Source organism: Eptatretus burgeri, chromosome 9 (assembly GCF_056783735.1).
Source record: "Eptatretus burgeri isolate ZD-2024b chromosome 9, Ebu_testis_v1, whole genome shotgun sequence".
Lineage (NCBI taxonomy): Eukaryota > Metazoa > Chordata > Myxini > Myxiniformes > Myxinidae > Eptatretus > Eptatretus burgeri.
In genome coordinates this window covers 8,111,065-8,129,413 of record NC_140969.1, presented here as the reverse complement: position 1 = coordinate 8,129,413, position 18,349 = coordinate 8,111,065, and the positions used below count along the sequence as shown (strand labels likewise).

Genomic DNA, 18,349 nt, shown 5'->3' with positions numbered 1-18,349 from the left:
GGGGAAAGTGTGGGGGGGGGAAAGTGTGGGGGGGAAAGTGTGGGGGGAAAGTGTGGGGGGGAAAGTGTGGGGGGAAAGTGTGGGGGGGAAAGTGTGGGGGGGAAAGTGTGGGGGGAAAGTGTGGGGGGGAAAGTGTGGGGGGGGAAAGTGTGGGGGGGAAAGTGTGGGGGGGAAAGTGTGGGGGGGAAAGTGTGGGGGAAAGTGTGGGGGGGGGGAAAGTGTGGGAGGGGGAAAGTGTGGAGAGAGTGTGGGGGGAAAGTGTGGAAAGGGGGAAAGTGTGGGGGGGGGAAAGTGTGGGGGGGAAAGTGTGGGGGGGAAAGTGTGGGGGGGGAAAGTGTCAGGGGAAAGTGTGGGGGGGAAAGTGTGGGGGGGAAAGTGTGGGGGGAAAGTGTGGGGGGGAAAGTGTGGGGGGGAAAGTGTGGGGGGAAAGTGTGGGGGGGAAAGTGTGGGGGGGGGGAAAGTGTGGGGGGAAAGTGTGGGGGGAAAGTGTGGGGGGGAAAGTGTGGGGGGGAAAGTGTGGGGGGAAAGTGTGGGGGGGAAAGTGTGGGGGGAAAGTGTGGGGGGGAAAGTGTGGGGGGGAAAGTGTGGGGGGAAAGTGTGGGGGGAAAGTGTGGGGGGGAAAGTGTGGGGGGAAAGTGTGGGGGGAAAGTGTGGGGGGAAAGTGTGGGGGGAAAGTGTGGGGGGAAAGTGTGGGGGGAAAGTGTGGGGGGAAAGTGTGGGGGGAAAGTGTGGGGGGGGGGAAAGTGTGGGGGGAAAGTGTGGGGGGAAAGTGTGGGGGGGAAAGTGTGGGGGGGGAAAGTGTGGGGGGGAAAGTGTGGGGGAAAGTGTGGGGGGAAAGTGTGGGGGGGGAAAGTGTGGGGGGAAAGTGTGGGGGGGGGAAAGTGTGGGGGAAAGTGTGGGGGGAAAGTGGGGGGGGAGAAGTGTGGGGGGGGAAAGTGTGGGGGGGAAAGTGTGGGGGGGAAAGTGTGGGGGGAAAGTGTGGAGAGGGGAAAGTGTGGGGGGGAAAGTGTGGGGGGAAAGTGTGGGGGGGAAAGTGTAGGGGGGAAAGTGTGGGGGGAAAGTGTGGGGGGGAAAGTGTGGGGGGGAAAGTGTGGGGGGAAAGTGTGGGGGAAAGTGTGGGGGGGAAAGTGTGGGGGGGAAAGTGTGGGGGGGGAAAGTGTGGGGGGGAAAGTGTGGGGGGGAAAGTGTGGGGGGGAAAGTGTGGGGGGGAAAGTGTGGGGGGGAAAGTGTGGGGGAAAGTGTGGGGGAAGGAGTGTGGGGGGGGGAAAGTGTGCAGGGGGGAAAGTGTGGGGGGGGAAAGTGTGGGGGGAAAGTGTGGGGGGAAAGTGTGGGGGGAAAAGTGACCGAGAGAGGGGGGGGAAAGTGTGGGGGGGAAAGTGTGGGGGGGAAAGTGTGGGGGGGAAAGTGTGGAGAGAAAGTGTGGGGGGAAAGTGTGGGGGGGAAAGTGTGGGGGGGGAAAGTGTGGGGGGGAAAGTGTGGGGGGGGGAAAGTGTGGGGGAAAAGTGTGGGGGAAAGTGTGGGGGGAAAGTGTGGGGGGGAAAGTGTGGGGGGGAAAGTGTGGGGGAAAGTGTGGGGGGGAAAGTGTGGGGGGGAGAGTGTGGGGGGGGGAAAGTGTGGGGGGGAAAGTGTGGGGGGGGGGAAAGTGTGGGGGAAAGTGTGATGTGGGGGAAAGTGTGGGGGGGGAAAGTGTGGGGGGGGAAAGTGTGGGGGGGGGAAAGTGTGGGGGGGGGGTGTGGGGGGGGAAAGTGTGGGGGGGGGAAGTGTGGGGGGGGAAGTGTGGGGGGGAAGTGTGGGGGGGGAAAGTGTGGGGGGGGGGTGTGGGGGGAAGTGTGGGGGGAAGTGTGGGGGGGGGAAGTGTGGGGGGAAGTGTGGGGGGGAAGTGTGGGGGGAAGTGTGGGGGGGGGAAGTGTGGAAAGTGGGGGAAGTGTGGGGGGGGGGGGAAAGTGTGGGGGGGGAGAGTGTGGGGAGGAAAGTGTGGGGGGGAAGTGTGGGGGGGGAAGTGTGGGGGGGGGGAGGTGTGGGGGGGAAGTGTGGGGGGGGAAGTGTGGGGGGGAAGTGTGGGGGGGGAAGTGTGGGGGGGGGAAGTGTGGGGGGAAGTGTGGGGGGGGGAAGTGTGGGAGAGGGGGGGGGAAGTGTGGGGGGGGGGGGGGGGGGGGTGTGGGGGGGGGAAGTGTGGGGGGGAAGTGTGGGGGGGAAGTGTGGGGGGGGGGGAAGTGTGGGGGGGGGGAAGTGTGGGGGGGGGGGGTGTGGGGGGGGAAGTGTGGGGGGGAAGTGTGGGGGGGGGAAGTGTGGGGGGGAAGTGTGGAAGTGTGGGGGGGAAGTGTGGGGGGGAAGTGTGGGGGGGAAGTGTGGGGGGGGAAGTGTGGGGGGGGGAAGTGTGGGGGGGAAGTGTGGGGGGGAAGTGTAGAGGGGGGAAGTGTGGGGGGGGGAAGTGTGGGGGGGAGTGTGGGGGGGGAAGTGTGGGGGGGAAGTGTGGGGGGAAGTGTGGGGGGGGGGGAGTGTGAAGTGGGGAAGTGTGGGGGGGGGAAGTGTGGGGGGGAAGTGTGGGGGGGAAGTGTGGGGGGGGAAGTGTGGGGGGGGGGAAGTGTGGGGGGAAGTGTGGGAAGTGTTGGGGGGAAAGTGTGGGGGAAGTGTGGGGGGAAGTGTTGGGGGAAGTGTGGGGGGGAAGTGTGGGGGGGAGTGTTGAGAGGGGGAAGTGTTGGGGGGAAGTGTTGGGGGGGGGGTGTTGGGGGGGGGGTGTTGGGGGGGGGAAGTGTTGGGGGGGAGTGTTGGGGGGAAGTGTTGGGGGGGGGGGTGTTGGGGGGAAGTGTGGGGGGGAAGTGTGGGGGAAGTGTGGGGGGGAAGTGTGGGGGGGAAGTGTGGGGGGGGGAAGTGTGGGGGGGAAGGTGTGAGGAAGTGTGGGGGGGGGGGGTGTGGGGGGAAGTGTGGGGGGAGTGTTGGGGGGAGTGTTGGGGGGGGAGTGTTGGGGGGAGGTGTTGGGGGGAAGTGTTGGGGGGAGTGTTGGGGGGGAGTGTTGGGGGGGAAGTGTTGGGGGGAGTGTGGGGGAGTGTGGGGGGAGTGTTGGGGGGGAGTGTGGGGGGAGTGTTGGGGAAGTGTGGGGGGGGAGTGTGGGGGGGAGTGTGGGGGGGAAGTGTGGGGGAAGTGTGTGGGGGGAGTGTGGGGGGGAAGTGTTGGGGGGAGTGTTGGGGGGGGAGTGTTGGGGGGAGTGTTGGGGGGGGAGTGTGGGTGTTGGGGGGAGTGTTGGGGGGAGTGTTGGGGGGGAAGTGTTGGGGGGAGTGTTGGGGGGGAAGTGTGTGGGGGGGAAGTGTGGGGGGAAGTGTGGGGGGAAGTGTGGGGGGGAAGTGTGGGGGGAAGTGTGGGGGAAGTGTGGGGGGGAAGTGTGGGGAAGTGTGGGGGAGTGTGGGGGAGTGTGGAAAGCATTGGGTTTACCATTGTTGGGGGACACGGGTCATCCACCGTGGGGGGGGGGTGGTCAAGTGTGGTCAAGCACCGTCGGAGGTGGGTGGTCGTGGGGTCCACCACCTGTGTGGAGCACGTGACTATACATCAAAAAAAGCGCGGGGTTTACCTGCAGGCATGTTCCGGCCTATTTCGTTTCCACAGCCAAGTCGGCGTCTTCGTCGGACAGCGCAGTTGGCAGCAACGTCGGAGGCCGATAATACCAAGAAAGCGTCTCTCCGCTGGATACTGCTCCCGATGTGAAAAGGTTTGCGTGGATCTCTATTTGGATCCTTCGGACTCGAGCCCCGAGTTCAGATAGCTCCACTCACGACCGCGGTTAGTTAACAGGGTGGGACAGAGTTACAGGGTTAGACATAAAGTCGCGCTTCCTGTATCAATAAAAACACTCTCATTACTCTCTCAACACTAGAGGTCGTTCTCTCTCTGCCTGTTGGGAGATAAACATTCCTATTCCTCCTCGTCCTCCTCTTCTTCCTCTTCCTATTTCTCTTCTTCTTCTTCTTATTCTTCTTGTGTCACTGGAGTTATCAGAGCCGCGAGGCTCTATAAACGCCACGAGGATCTATAAACGCCACGAGGCTCTATAAACGCCACGAGGCTCTATAAACGCCACGCATCCAAACTCATTAGCGACATCCAAAAATAAAATAAAAAATGCTCGGGACTTTAGGCTGTTCGCCCCCGTTTTCTTTATGAATTTAAAGACTGATTTGCAGAGTCCAGGGTGCTTCTGGCTCAATTGACAAAGTGTATCCGGTACAACCAAAACCAACCAGGGGATCCCCAACTCTCAGACATTGCAAAAGACGTGATCTGGGTTCTCCATACCGAGCATCTCTCAAGGTTTTACTGTCTTCTTCTTCTTCTTCTTCGTCACATTCTTCTTCCTCTAATTCTGTTTCTTCTTCTTCGTCTTCCTCTTCTTGTTCCTCCTCCAAGGCCAGAATTATTCCCACGTTCTTGTGGGGCTGACCGTGGTATCTTGGTCCGAGGCTTTCACGAACCGGCTGGTCAGGCCTGACGTTCGACGAAGGTGCGAGCATAAATTTTGAATTTGACCAGGGTGCCGGCGATAGCTCGCCTACTTCGGCGGTTAAGCATTTAATTGTACAAAATACACTGTTCGTAAGCGGAATAATATGTCGAGTCACCATCAGTTCTGCCGTCGTCCTTTTAGGCCTCCATCGTGTTCTCTGGTCGTTCAAGAAGTTTACGTTTGCACAGGTACAGGTATGTTGTGCAATGTTTGGAAATTTGGGGATTCTGGCTGTTTGTCGATGTTGAAGCCCAATTCCCCCCTGTGCTGCGTGTGCCACGTTGGGGTGGGTAGGGGGTTATAGGTTTCCACCCAAAATGATGATCGAGATGCTGATTTCAATGTTCATTACACTTCACCCATGTCGATCTCCACAAGCAGTTTCTCAAGAAAGATCAAATAACATCTGTGAGTCAAGAAAGGTATCCTTAGTAAGGTAGTTTGTGGTAGCAGAAATAAATAAATAAATCGACTCCTTCCATGCTCTTCTCGTCAAAGAAACTGCATAAAGCAACCATGAAAGGCTACCAAGGAAAGCCCATTGCTGATTCAAACCCTTCCCAGAGTTCCTCCACAGCAATAAAGACGTTCACACATAGTCCACACATGAGAATCCCAATGCTACACACTCCCTCAGCTGCCAGACCGGTTTTATCCCTTATTGGCGAATCATCAGCGACAGCCCAGACTGCAATGCATACCAATGAGGCTCCCAAGCATGTACCACGTACAAATGTCAAAAGCAGTCAATATATAAATAATAAAGAAAGACCTACCCACATCTCTCACTTGTGAATGGTGGGAAGAACCAATCAGCTATTATTTAATCAATGAAACTCAGGTGGCGAAGATTATATAAATAAATTCACTCCTCCCATGCTGTTTTATCCAAAGAAGCTGCATAAAGCAACCAAGAAAGGCGACCAAGGTCGAGGCTACTCACTGCTCAACCACCCTGGTTTCTTTCTCCCTGTAGTACAGTGCTTCCCAACTTGTGGTACGCGAGGGCCTTCCAAGTGGTCCACGAGCACTTTCGGGCTCAACCTTAAAAAAAAATGATTTGGCCTGATACATCTGAAGACCACAAGGGGAAAACCAGAGATATCAGGATAAGTCAATTTTGAAGAAACTGAAAAAAAAGTTTCAAGACTTTGCTGGACTGTTTAATAACTGTCATATCGATTTCTTTTCCAGTAAAAGGAAGAGTGATCATTGGCTGATCAAATGAAGCATGTAGCATTTGCGAAGCTTTTGTGTTATTTAATTTAAGAGCAAAGAACGAATCAATGTTGCAAACTGACATCACTGGTTATTCCCTTGTTTAATAATTTCCATGCAATTTTAACCCAGGATGTGTAGCAAATTCATGCTTGTTGGTTATTAGCATACATTACATGACTTTGGTGATCACAGATTATTTTTTTCAACATTAAACAGTCATTGTTTTTTTGTTTGATTGGTGTTCAACGCCATACTCAAGGGTATTTCGCTTATATGACGACGGATTCTCCATTTCTTACTCCGTACTACTTAATATGATGGAAAACCGGGAGGAAACCAAGGATAAACCACCCCCGCGATAGCCGGTCACCTCATGTGACTCCCTCATATACCTAAGCAGGTTGATTGGGCGGTGGGTACATCGAATGAGGATGGGTACTCAGACGCGCTAACCATTAAGCCATGGCGTGGGTCCCATAAAAGTCACAATAAAGGTTTGACCAGGCTTGAACCACGAGATGCACCAACTACGGAGCCCATGATATAACCAAATAGGCCATTGTAGTGCTCAGAGTTTATGCTGTGAAAGTTTTACAACCTTTCATTTTTTAGTTTCTCAACTCTGAATATTATGGTGGAACAGTTAACATGAATGAAAGGGAGATAACCAGGAGTAAAGTACTGACAACTCTGGGTTTCTACTTGTTCAGCTTTGACAACACTTGTTTTTTCATTGCACGGCTAAATTTTATACCATATAAATGATATGACACCCCTGGTTATTTGTTAAAGTAATATTGTGAGAGGAAACCTTATGTTGCCAACTATTGGCAGGTGCAATAACCCTGAAATTTATAAAAAGTGACATCTCTGGTTTTCCCCTTGTGGTCTTCATCTGGGAACCCTGACACACAGCAAAGACGAAGCACAAGGAATGCTCTCCTATAAACTTCTGGGTGACCATGGCCTCCTCGTACCCGACACGAGCCCGTCACGCTGTTCCCCAGCTACTGATATTCCCCTCTACGTGGGAGTGCGAGCAGGGGTTCTCAGCCATGATGACCATCAAGTCAAAGAGCCGGAACCGCCTTGCTGCGCCCGGGCATGATTTCCGATGTGCTGTGAGCAAAGTTATGCCCCACATCGACGAGCTGGTGGAGAAGAAACAGATGCGGCCCTCGCATTAAATGTTGTTCTTTGTTGACAGTTAGTTCATCCGTGTGTTCTACTTGTGAATAAATTGATATCTTATCAAATTGAGTTTTTCTGGAAGCAGGTGGTACGCGGCGACGGTATGGGACCTCCAAGTGGTACTCGATCAGAAAAAGGTTGGGAACCACTGCTGTAGTAGCAGTAGTTGTCGTCGTTGTTTAGCCCCGTTCAGTTCTGCTCGAACAGGCCCGTGGCACGGAGATAGTTGACCGATCTCCCGGTAGCGACCCAGAGATCCCTCACATCAAATATGTTGTGCTCGTGCCTTTGTGGAGCCAGGACCGCGCAGTCTATCGTAATGTTCCCTAGTTTTACACCACACTAGAATATACCTACTCTGCACCCTGTTCATTTGCTACTTGGTCCTTGAAGGTTGCCCATTTCTCCAATGCAGAACGCCCACTCATCAACTTTACCCAATCTGAAGCTCCCAAATCACTTCACGAACCCCAAGATTTGCCCTCCTAACATACAACAGCCTTACACAGTCACACCACAATCCTGAACTTCACATCTCAAAAACAGAGTTGCACAATATTGTGCCCGATTGTCCCCAGATGCTCTCCAACCTCCACCTCCTCTACCATATTGAGAACATTACTCAAAAAGAGGTCCAATCCAGCACACCCCGTCATGGGCTTTTGTACAAACTGGGTTAAAAAGCAATCTTGGACTAGGTCTTAAAAAAAATCCTCATCTGCTCTGCCCTTTCCTTATTCCTGGACCTACTATATCCCTGGCAAGTTAATATTCCCCATAATCGATACTCTTGCCCTTAACACACGTCCTTTCTGAATTATTCACATATCCATCTTTCCTGCTCTTCCCTCACACCAGGAGCCCTATAAAGCATCCTACAAGTATCTTACTATTCTTCCATTCCCTAATCTCTATCCACACAGAATCCTCTCCATCAATTCCCTCCTTCATGTCATGCCTTTCTCTCGATACAATGCTGTCCTTCACCCAGATTCCAACACCTCCTCTGGTTTTCTCCTTCCCATCACACCTCTAAACACTGTAGCCTTGAATTCTCGTCCTCCAGTTGGATTGCTCACTAAACGACATCTCACTTACAACAACTACGTCATACCCCTCACCAGAGTGTGCCTCCAACGCTTCCCTCTTTCCATTCAAGCTCCTGGAATTCATGTACAACACCTTCAATCTTTCAATTTCATGAACCATCCATTGCAGCCACGACTCTCCAAACACATCTTCAGCCTCGAATCTAAAAAAGCCCTATTTCATTTCTGAAAAACCACTTTAATTTCTTCAGGCCTCTCTGCTTGTGCATACTTAATTTATGGAAGTAGGCATGTCAGTTTATTAGAGCATTGTGGTTTGCCCAAGAGAGATCATGGGTGAGAGTGAGTCCTGAGAGTTTCAGTGACTGAACTTCTTCGAGAGGGTTGTTGAGAAAGTGGATGGAAGGGTTGTTAATGCCGTGAACAAACTTTGGTACATCACAGGTGACAAAGGTTGTGATCAAGTTTCAACAAAATTGTATTGTGGTTTCAGAGAAGGAAACAAATACATATTTTGGGGGAAACCCATCAGGAGACCCCCTTATACCCAGATTTTTTTTTAATGGTGTGAACAATCTTTGGTACATCATGGGTGATGAAGGTTGTGATCAAGTTTCATCGGAATTGTGTGTGTAGTTTCTGAGAACAAAGCAAATACCTATTTTTGGGGGCAACTCCCCCAAAGACCCCCCCAGGACCCGATTTTTTAATGGCATGAACAATCTTTGGTACATACACGCTGATGAACGTTGTGGTCAAGTTTCATCGAAATTATGCGTATAGCTTCAGAGAAGAAGTTGAAAGTATTTGTTGACGGACGGACGGATGGATGGACTTACGGACGTCGCGCCATCCCATTATCTCCCCGGAACTATGTTCCAGATGAGCTAAAAATGAGGCTCTTCAGATTATTTGAATAGTTTGTTCACAAAAAATATACAGTGGGAACATAAAAGGAGAAAATAAAATACTGATATAAACAACTTATTTTGTATGCAGCACATGTCTGGGGTTTTGCATCATTTTCTGGGAGTGCGGCTGCGCTGTTGATGCAGTGCCCCCCTTGAAGGTTCGACCGTTGTAGCAGGAATTTTGAAATCAACCAGAGCCAGCAATCACTTACTTTTTATTCACAATTGAAATCCATCAATGAATTCCAGCAGAAGGGACACCCAGTTCAATAACAATCCGAGGGCGCACATCTGGAGGTCTGCCGAATACCAGGAGTCATCCTGGAGGGGAGAGGAGAGTTTACACATCTGGGTCGGAATTTTAATCCAGCCTGAGATGTATCAGTAGTTTATGGTAATGCATGCATACATGGGTGCACCGGGTCGTGGTTAGCCAGAGTCATGTGACCCGCCCATGTTCCGAAGCTGTGCTGTGCCATGTTGTGCCCGTGTCTGAATTAAACCTGTTGTTCCCACTCCAGAGCCTTCGGCCCTGTCCATCGAGTACATTACAGTGGCGACGAGGATGTCTTCGTGCATCGGCATATTGCAAGATTACGCAGTGGGGGGTGATTGGGAAGACTATACCGATCATCTGAAGCAGTACTTAGTGGAAAACAAAATGGACACCGATGAGGACGCTGAAAGGCGGCGAGCTGTATTACTGACCATATGCGGCGCCCCGACGTACAGCCTCATCAAAGATCTTCTTGCCCCAGCCAAACCATCTGACAAGTCATATGAAGAGCTCGTCAATCTCGTGAAAAGACATTATCACCCTAAACCGGGTAAGATCGTCTCGAGATATCGATTCAAGATGGTCAGTCAGCATCCGAGCTCGTGGCTGATTTACGCCGATACGCCGAACATTGTGAGTTTACAGATAAACTCGAAGAGATGTTATGTGATTTCTTCATAATAGGCATCAATGACGACTCAATTCTGCGGAAACTCCTTTCTGAATCCGACCCCAATTTGGCTAAAGTCATGGAAACAGCCACTGCGTGTATGCAAACTGCTGAGAGCTTGCGTGTGATCTCCAAGTCAAAAGTTATCCAGCAGGACCCACTGGTTAACAAGGTAACCTTTGGCTGAAAGCAAAAGTGTTTTAGCAAGCCACCAAATTCACCTCCACCTCCTGACATTTCTGAATCCACCCGGAAAGTTGGGGGTAACCAGTTAGTGTTGTGGTGGTAATCATCAAGCTTTCCAATGTCGGTACAGGAATTACACCTGTGACAGCTGTGGGAGGCGGGGACACTTGAAGTGTCGTTGTTCTCGATCCAAGTCGAATAACTTGTCTCCTGCTCATCATATTTGGGTGAACCCTGATGCAGCGGACGATAGGTCACAGAGCACAGCCTGCAGCCGAGAGTCAAGTGAGGAACTTTGTGCGGTTTTCTCTGTTGGAACAAAGAGCTCTGATGCTCCAATTATAGTTGATGTAACAATCGATAAGATCCCGGTGAGGATGGACGTTGATCCCGGCGCTTCCAGATCAATTATGAGCAAGAGCAAGTTCACCCCCATCTACCCTCCGAGAAAGGCTCCTGCACTCCAGCCTGTATCTACTGACTTGGGAACGTACACCAAGGAGGAGGTTCCTGTAGTTGGCTCAGCTAATGCAACTGTGGGATATGGAAACAGCACTCATGTGCGACCGTTACTGATAGTGCGTGGAGAAGGACCAACCCTCTCGGCTGAGATTGGTCACGAATAATCAGACTTAATTGGAGTGACGTAAACAGAGTCTCCAACTCTGACGCTGCATACGATACCGTGCTCAACAAGTACTCTGGCCTGTTCAGCGATGGTGTTGGCACCTTTGTCGGGCCCAAAGTGAGGATTCATGTTTCTGCAGATGCTCAGTCATTGTTCCATAAGGCTAGACCTGTACCCTACATGATGCGATCATTGATAGAATGTAAGCTTGATGCTTGCAGAGTGAGGGCATCATCTCACCAGTCGAGTACTCTGACCAGGCAGCACCTATCGTTCCAATACTCAAAGCAGATGGAACAGTGCGCATTTGTGGGGACTACAAAATGACCATCAACCGCGATTCAAATCTGGATGGCTACCCTTTGCCCAAAGCAGAATATCTGTTCACCACTCTCATGGGTGGCCAAACATTCATGAATCTTGACTTGACCAATGACTATGCTCAAATTGAACTGGATGATGATTCCAACCCCAATACTGTACATGCATCAACACTCATTGAGGACTCTACATGTACAACATACGCTCTGCTGCACCAATCTTCCAACGCAAGATGGAGACATTATTGAAAACTGTACCAAAGACAGTCGTATTCCGGGACGACATACTAGTGACTGGCAAGTCACAACATGAACACCTTGAGAACCCAAACAAACTCCTCAATTGGCTGTCACAAGCTGGGTTACACCTAAGGCATGAGAAGTGTACCTTTATGGCACGTGAAGTTGAATACCTGGGTCATTAAATGTCTTGTCAAGGCATTTTGTACTCTCCGAGCAAAGTTGAAGCCATTGCGAATGCAGCAATGCCACGAAACATTTCAGAACTTCGTGCATTCCTGGGTATGTTGACCGACTTTGGTAATTTCCTGCCTCAACTAAGCACAACCATCGAGCCTCTGCATCTTCTCCTCAGGAAAGGCGTTGTCTGGAAATGGGAAGCTGCCCAAACAAGAGCGTTCAAGGCCGCTAAAACCATGCTGTCCTCCTCGCCGTTACGTGTCAATCACGACCCATCCAAGGAACTTGTTCTCAGTTGTGATGGCTCTTCATAAGGCATTGAGTTTGCGTTGTTGTAAACAAGTGGAACCGGTAATCTCCAGCCTGTTGCGTATGCATCACGAACCCTATCTGACACTGAATGTCGCTCTGCTCAAGTAGAACGAGAGTCTTAGCGTGTGTCTGGAGCATCTTAAAGATGCACCAATATGTCTTTGGAAGACATGTTACCATTGAGACTGATCATAAACCCTTGTTAGGTCTCCTGTGAGAAACAAGAGCCATTCTGCCCACACCGTCTGGTCATGTACGACGTTGGGTGTTGACCCTTGCCAGTTCAGACTATTCATTGGTTTACCACCCGGGTAAGGAAATGTACTGTACTGTTGCGCTCAGTCACTTGCCACTTCCCGTAACCATCTCAGAACCTCCACAATTTGGCGATATCATTCATCTCATGGCTAATGTCATTCACGATGAGGCGCCCGTAACCGCTAAACAGATTGCTTGTGCAACCAATAGCAATCCAGATTTGTCACAAATTAAACGCTGTGTTTTGTCAAGTAATTGGGCATCACGACCAGAAGAGGCGAAACCGTACCTCATCCGGAAGGATGGGCTCACTATTGATGCAGACTGCCTGCTTTGGGGTAGCCGAGTGATAATTCCGCCTCAACTCCACGGGAAAATTATCAGTGAAGTCCACAATGCTCATCCAGGCACGGTCACCATGAAGGCGATTGCCCGAGCCCATGTTTGGTGGCCTGGTTTGGACAGTGACATCGAGTCCAGTGCACGCCATTGTTACATTTGTCAAGCCCATGCCAAGACACCGCAACAGTCTCCATTGGCCATGTGGTCGTGGCCATCAAAACCATGGTCCAGACTACACGTCGACCATGCTGATCCATTTCAAGGGAAGCTTTTCCTTTTCATAGTTGATGCCCACTCCAAGTGGAATGAAGCTCTCATGGTGCCATCCTCATCCTCTGCTGTAACAATTGAAACTCTCCGTACCATGCTCGCACAACATGGTATTCCAAACTCCATTGTATCAGATAATGAATCGGCATTTACGAGTTCAGAGTTTCAGAACTTTTGTAAAATGAATGGCATTAAGCACGACACATCTGACCCCTACAAACCTGCCAGTAATGGTCAAGCCGAACGTGCTGTTCAGATCATCAAAAATGGTCTAAACCGCATCAAGGAAGGCTCCATTCAACCTCGTCTAGCTCGTGTGTTGCTCAACTACCGCACCAGACCACATCAAACCACCGGTCGCTCACCTGCCAAGCTTCTGATGGGTCGTGAATTGACAACACGGTTATCATTAGTGCACCGGACGTAACGGTTGAGGTCGAGAAAAACAAGTATCAACAGAAACGTAATCACCACCAAACGTCTGTATACCGCGACTTCCACATTTTTTTTTTTTTTTTTTTTTTTTTTTTTTGTATACCTTGGTCGAGGCTCGTATGAGAGCTAACACACAACTCACAGCAAGGAGGCATGAGACAGACAAGAGGGGTGGGAGTGGAAGGGACAAAACATTGGGGAACAGACACAGGTGAACTGTGGAAGGGAGAGGGATGGGGATGGGACGGGGAACATGGCGAGGAGAAGATGGACATTACAGGGACTTTCAGGAAGGAAAGCAGGAGAATTGAAGGAAGTGGGCTTGGGTGGATTATCGGGGGTAGAAAAGATCGAGGATTTGGATGGGGGAAGATAAGCGGTGGTGGTGAACAGCTGTTTTGAAAGCCTGGAGGGAAGAATGGGAAAGAATAGAGGAGGAAGTTTATTCCAAAGGCGGGAAAAAGAGGAATGAAAGAGTGAAGATGAGCAGTGATTCGTGATTTTGGTAGTTTTACCAGAAGGGGGGTTGTTGGCGGACCTTGAGCGCCCTGTGGAAATGTGGTTGGGACAAATCGCAGAGAGAGCAGGGGGCAAGGCTGAGAGGAGTCGGTAGAAGACAGAAAGACCACCGACCAACCTGCGGTGATTGAGTGAGAGGCCCAAAGACTCAGCTTCATTGCGGGAGATGCCAATGATCTTAAAAGCCCTGGTTTCGACAGCGTGAAGTCGAGAAAGGTGGGAGGCAGGAGCACCAGCCCAGAGGGGAGAGCAGTACTCCATCAGGCTACGGACAAAAGCTTTGTAAGTAGTCAGGAGCTCAAGAGGGCCGAGGAAGGACTTTGCACGACGGAGGATTCTCAGTCGGCGACTGGCTTTTGAGGCGAGGTTGGAAATGTGACTTTCCCAGGAAAGGTCATGGCAGATAGTGAGACCTGCAGAAGCTTGAAAGAAAAGACTTCTTCCAGAGGATTGTTGAGAAAGTGGATGGGGGGTTTTGTAAACGGTCCTTTCAAGAGACATAGTGAGAGTGTGAGATTTGTGTGGATTGAAAGACATGTTCCACGTGTTGGACCAGTTTGTGATTTTATCCAGATCTGCAGTGAGCGAAGAAGCTGCTGCTTGCCGGTCTGAGGGATGACAGATGGTACGGCAGAGGGTGGAGTCATCGGCAAAGAGAAATAGAGGATTTTCCAGAGAGTCCGAGAGATCATTGATGAAAACCAGAAAAAGAACAGGGCCCAGAACGCTACCTTGAGGAACTCCAGCCTGCACAGGAAGAGGGGATGAAAGAACTCCATTTAGGGCCACACGTTGACTGCGACAGAGAGGAAGTCTGCGAGCCATGAGTGGAGATGGCCTTGAATACCATGGGAAGAGAGTTTGGTGAGTAGGGCAGGGTGCCAGACTGTGTCAAAAGCACGTGATATGTCCAGGGATACGTTCGGATTTCCTGTCTGGCATTGAGGACCTCCATCCATTGATGGGAGAGCAGTAGCAGCATATCCAGGGTAGAGTGACCTGGTCTGAAACCAAATTGATGATTGGAAATCAAGCCATTGGAGAAGAGGAAGGATTTCATGTCTGAAGCAATGATGGATTCCATAACCTTGCTGATGATTGGGAGAAGGCTGATTGGTCTGTAGTTACAGCGATCTGTTTTTTGCACCTTTTTATGCAGGGCAGTGATGTTAGCAGATTTCCAAGCAGATGGCAGATGACCTTGGGAAAATGAGAGAGGGTGAATAGAACAGAGAGAGGGTGAGCAAGAGCAGAAGAGCAGGCTTTGAGGACACGTGGCTGATGCCGTCTGGACCGGTTGCAGAATCTGACTCGAGGTTTGAAAGCAAGCTCTCCACCTTGTCAGGAGAAAAGGATACAGAGTCCAGGGACAGTTGGGTGCGACTGGGTAAAGTGGGTAGAGATAGTGATGGGTTTGGGACACAAGATTTAGCTGCAAACACCGAGTTTAGACATTCAGCTTTATCACGTGTGGAATCAGCAGTGCGGCCATTTGAGGTAAGGGAGGGGATGGAGGGGGAACATACACCAGAAACAGATTTGATTAAACGCCACCAGGATTTTGAGGAGGGAGAGAGGTTTGAGAGTTCAGACTTGAGATGAGAAAGATGTTGTTTTCTGGCTCTCCTGAGGGTAGAGACACACTTGTTCCGAGCTTTGTGGAAAGAACTGAGATTGTCTCAGTTGGGTTTGCTTTCCATGAGGCAAAGGCAAGTTGTTTCAGGACAACTGCCTCACCACAAGCTTCAGTAAACCAAGGGCGGGAGGAAGGGTAAGACAACTGAACACGAGAGGGGATAAATCTGTGCATGAGGAGAGCAAGTTTCTTTGAAAGAATTCCCAGGATGAGTTGATGTTTGAGAAAGTAGTGATAGGAGACCAGTCTGTAAGTTTGATGGCTGCCAGTCGGAGACCCTGCCAGTCGGCTTGAGTGAAATGCCAGACTCGACGGCGGTGAGGTGGTTCTCTGATAACAGCCAGAGAGATGTCCACTTTGGACAAGGACGTGGTCAGAAGAACCAATTGGAGCGAAGGAAGAGCAGCAGATATTGTCAGGGAAATTTGTCAAAATCAGATCCAGAAGAGATGGAGTACCATTGGTTGAGATCCGGGTCGGGAAGTTGACCGATTGAGTCAGTCCCAATGAGTCACAGAAAGCTTTTGCTGATGTCCCATGGCAGGTGAGAGAGGTACCCACACCTAGCCAACTGGCGTGATGACAATTGAAGTCGCCACATAAGAGGAAGAGAGAGTTTGGATGAGAAGATAGAAGATGGTCCATGTTTTCGGAGAGTGAGGTGTAGATGGAGTCATCACTGTTCGGTGGACGGTACAGTACACATATAAACATGAGGTGGGAGTGGAGGGGAAGTCGAAGCCAGAGGTATTCCTGGGGGTGTGGGGGAGTGAGAGCAGTGCAGGGAGAGTGAGGAATAGAGTCTTTGATGAAGAGAGCAACACCTCCACCAGGACGAGGCTCAGGTCTGTCATACCGTAAGAGGGAGTAACCAGGGAGATACTTTGGGAGTATCTCTCCTGTGACTTGGGACTCTCTGGAAAGGATCCTGTGTACGTGTTGGACTCCGGATGTGGAACCAAGTGGTTATCTGACATCATTGTCGATAACATTGGTGAAATGATGTTTCTTGTGAAGTTGTGTGATGGTAGATACATGCGTAAACATGTTGACCAACTCAGGTTATGTCATGGGGAGACAAACATTGAACCACTCATGTGCCTTTGTCACCCACTCCTGAATCAACACCACTTGCGTTTGAACCTGGGGTGTTTCCTCATGAATGCTTTTCACCCATCAATGTACCTGAACTCCTTATTGAGAACCCCAGACAGGTGTCCACACAGCAGTTGAAAGCAAGGACAGCCCTACACGAGCCCTGAGATTCTAAGGCTTAGATGATCAGCTCATGTCTGTGAGCACCCTGACGTCTTGATTTGTAACAAAATAATAAACCAATGTCACCCGCAGGGTGACCCGTATCTTGCCAAAAGGTGACCACTGTGACTTCTTTAAGGTCATACTGAGGTGAACAGAGCTGCTATCCACCAGGAGCGACTCCTTGAGGAATATCTGCCTACGAGAGATTCCGATGAGAATCGTTCTACAGAGTAACCATGAAAAATATGCGTTTTTCCTCATAACGTCACCACATGACGTCATAATGTCCCAAGCTTGACATATCTAGAAAGCACTCATCGAGGTGTTCAATTTGAGGTACTACACGATATGGTTCCTAAAACTTGAAAATTTGACCTTGGGGTCAAATATGTTTGACCTCAGGCGCTAACCATGAAGGTCAAGGCCAATCGCCACCAAAATTAATCAGCTGAGCGCCAGACCATGAACTATATTCCCATGAAGTTTGAAGACTATCCGATCAAAATTACTCAAAAAATAAGGGTTTCGTCGACTCCCTGATTTGCGACAGTGACCTTGACCTTTGACCTTCAAAATTTTGTGCGCTGAAAGCGACCTCTATAGGCCTCTGATATGCGAAGTTACAAAAATTTCCAATGATAACTGTGCTCTGCAGAATTTTTTTATATGTGATCACAGTCAAACAAAAAAACATACAAGTTGACTAACATATCTTGCAAAAACTTCGTTTTGGCAAGATAAAAAAGGGGTGGGGGGGAGTGAAATGAGATGTATCATTAGTTTTTGAATATGCATGCATACATGGGTGCACCAGGGCGTGGTTAAGCAGTCACGTGACCCGCCCATGCTGTGCTGTGCCCTTGTCCGAATTAAACCTGTTGTTCCCACTTCAGAGCCTTCTGTCCCTGTCTATGGAACACATTACACAGACTAGACAATTCAGCAGTGAGTGTGCATGCCTCTGAGAGTCCATTTTTACAGGATCAAATGATAAGATGTCATTCTCATTCAATGCCGGGAGGGAGACGCTGTGTCCCGGAATACGCAGCCCCTTTGGGAAGGTAAGGGACAGGTGTCCTGTGTGCAGTTAGGTCGGACACATGAAGGATCATGCTGCATATGTGCAATATGTTTAGCCATTGGGTGGCAGTACACATGAAATTCCTGACTTGTAGATACTCGAGAGACGGAGAAGTTGAATTAATTTTCGTTAATAGTAAGATTGAAGTTAGTATAGACGGGACGAGGGGCTTCAAAAAGTCATATGAAAGAGAAACACACTAGTTAGTTCAAGACGCAGAAACGTTTTATTTTATTTTTCAACTTGCAAATACCTGTATAACCCGTCGCTTTGCTGTTAGGGGTATTAAGGGAGGGGAGAGAGAGGACGAGGGGAGGGGAGAGAGAGAGCACGGAGGGAGGGAGGGAGAGAGAGCACGGAGGGAGGGAGGGGAGAGAGAGGACGGAGGGAGGGAGAGGAAATGAGAGAACTGAGGATGGGGTAAGAGAAGACAGAGGTTTGGGGGGAGAGGAGGGGAGAAGACAGAGAAGAGAAGATAGGGATGGAGGGAGGAAAGAGGAAAGGATGGAGGGAAGGGGAGGGGATGGATGGAGGGAGGGAGGGAGAGGAGAGGATGGAGAGAGGGGAGAGGAGAGAAGAGCGAGGCCTCGCCAAATGTTGCTATACACTGCAGGAGGGAGGGGTGCAAGGAGGTGGTGAGAGACAGTGAGACAGTGATAAAGTGAGTGAGGGAGGGGGGTGAGGAGGAAAAAAAAAGAGAGAAAGGTGAGGGGTGGAGGTGGGGTTGGTAAAGAGAATGATATGTTATGCTTAATGAACGAACACACACTTAAAAATGACTCATGTCAAAACAGCTGTACACACAACAACACAACAGAGTTTTGAGTTAGTAAAGTAATCCACTGGCACATCTGCAAAAACTTTG

The 18,349-nt window shown here is 50.3% G+C and overlaps 1 protein-coding gene and 1 long non-coding RNA gene across 3 annotated transcripts in view; one reads left to right on the top strand and one right to left on the bottom strand.

The window, feature by feature from the left end:
- LOC147019488 (protein EFR3 homolog B-like) overlaps positions 1–3,941 on the bottom strand; it is a 108,301-nt gene extending 104,360 nt beyond the window's left edge. For both annotated transcript variants that reach the window (XM_085894014.1, XM_085894013.1), the window contains exon 1: positions 3,569–3,941. Coding sequence is in view for 1 of the 2 variants with exons in the window: in XM_085894013.1 (XP_085750139.1) it covers positions 3,569–3,578 (10 nt within the window). In the remaining variant the exon portion in view is untranslated. The remainder of the gene's footprint in view (positions 1–3,568) is intronic.
- Positions 3,942–4,230: 289 nt separating this feature from the next.
- Positions 4,231–7,043, top strand: LOC147019487 (uncharacterized). Its single transcript, XR_015061431.1, has 3 exons — positions 4,231–4,495; positions 4,640–4,692; positions 6,635–7,043. It is a non-coding gene; the product is annotated as an uncharacterized LOC147019487 (long non-coding RNA).
- Positions 7,044–18,349: the final 11,306 nt, after the last annotated feature.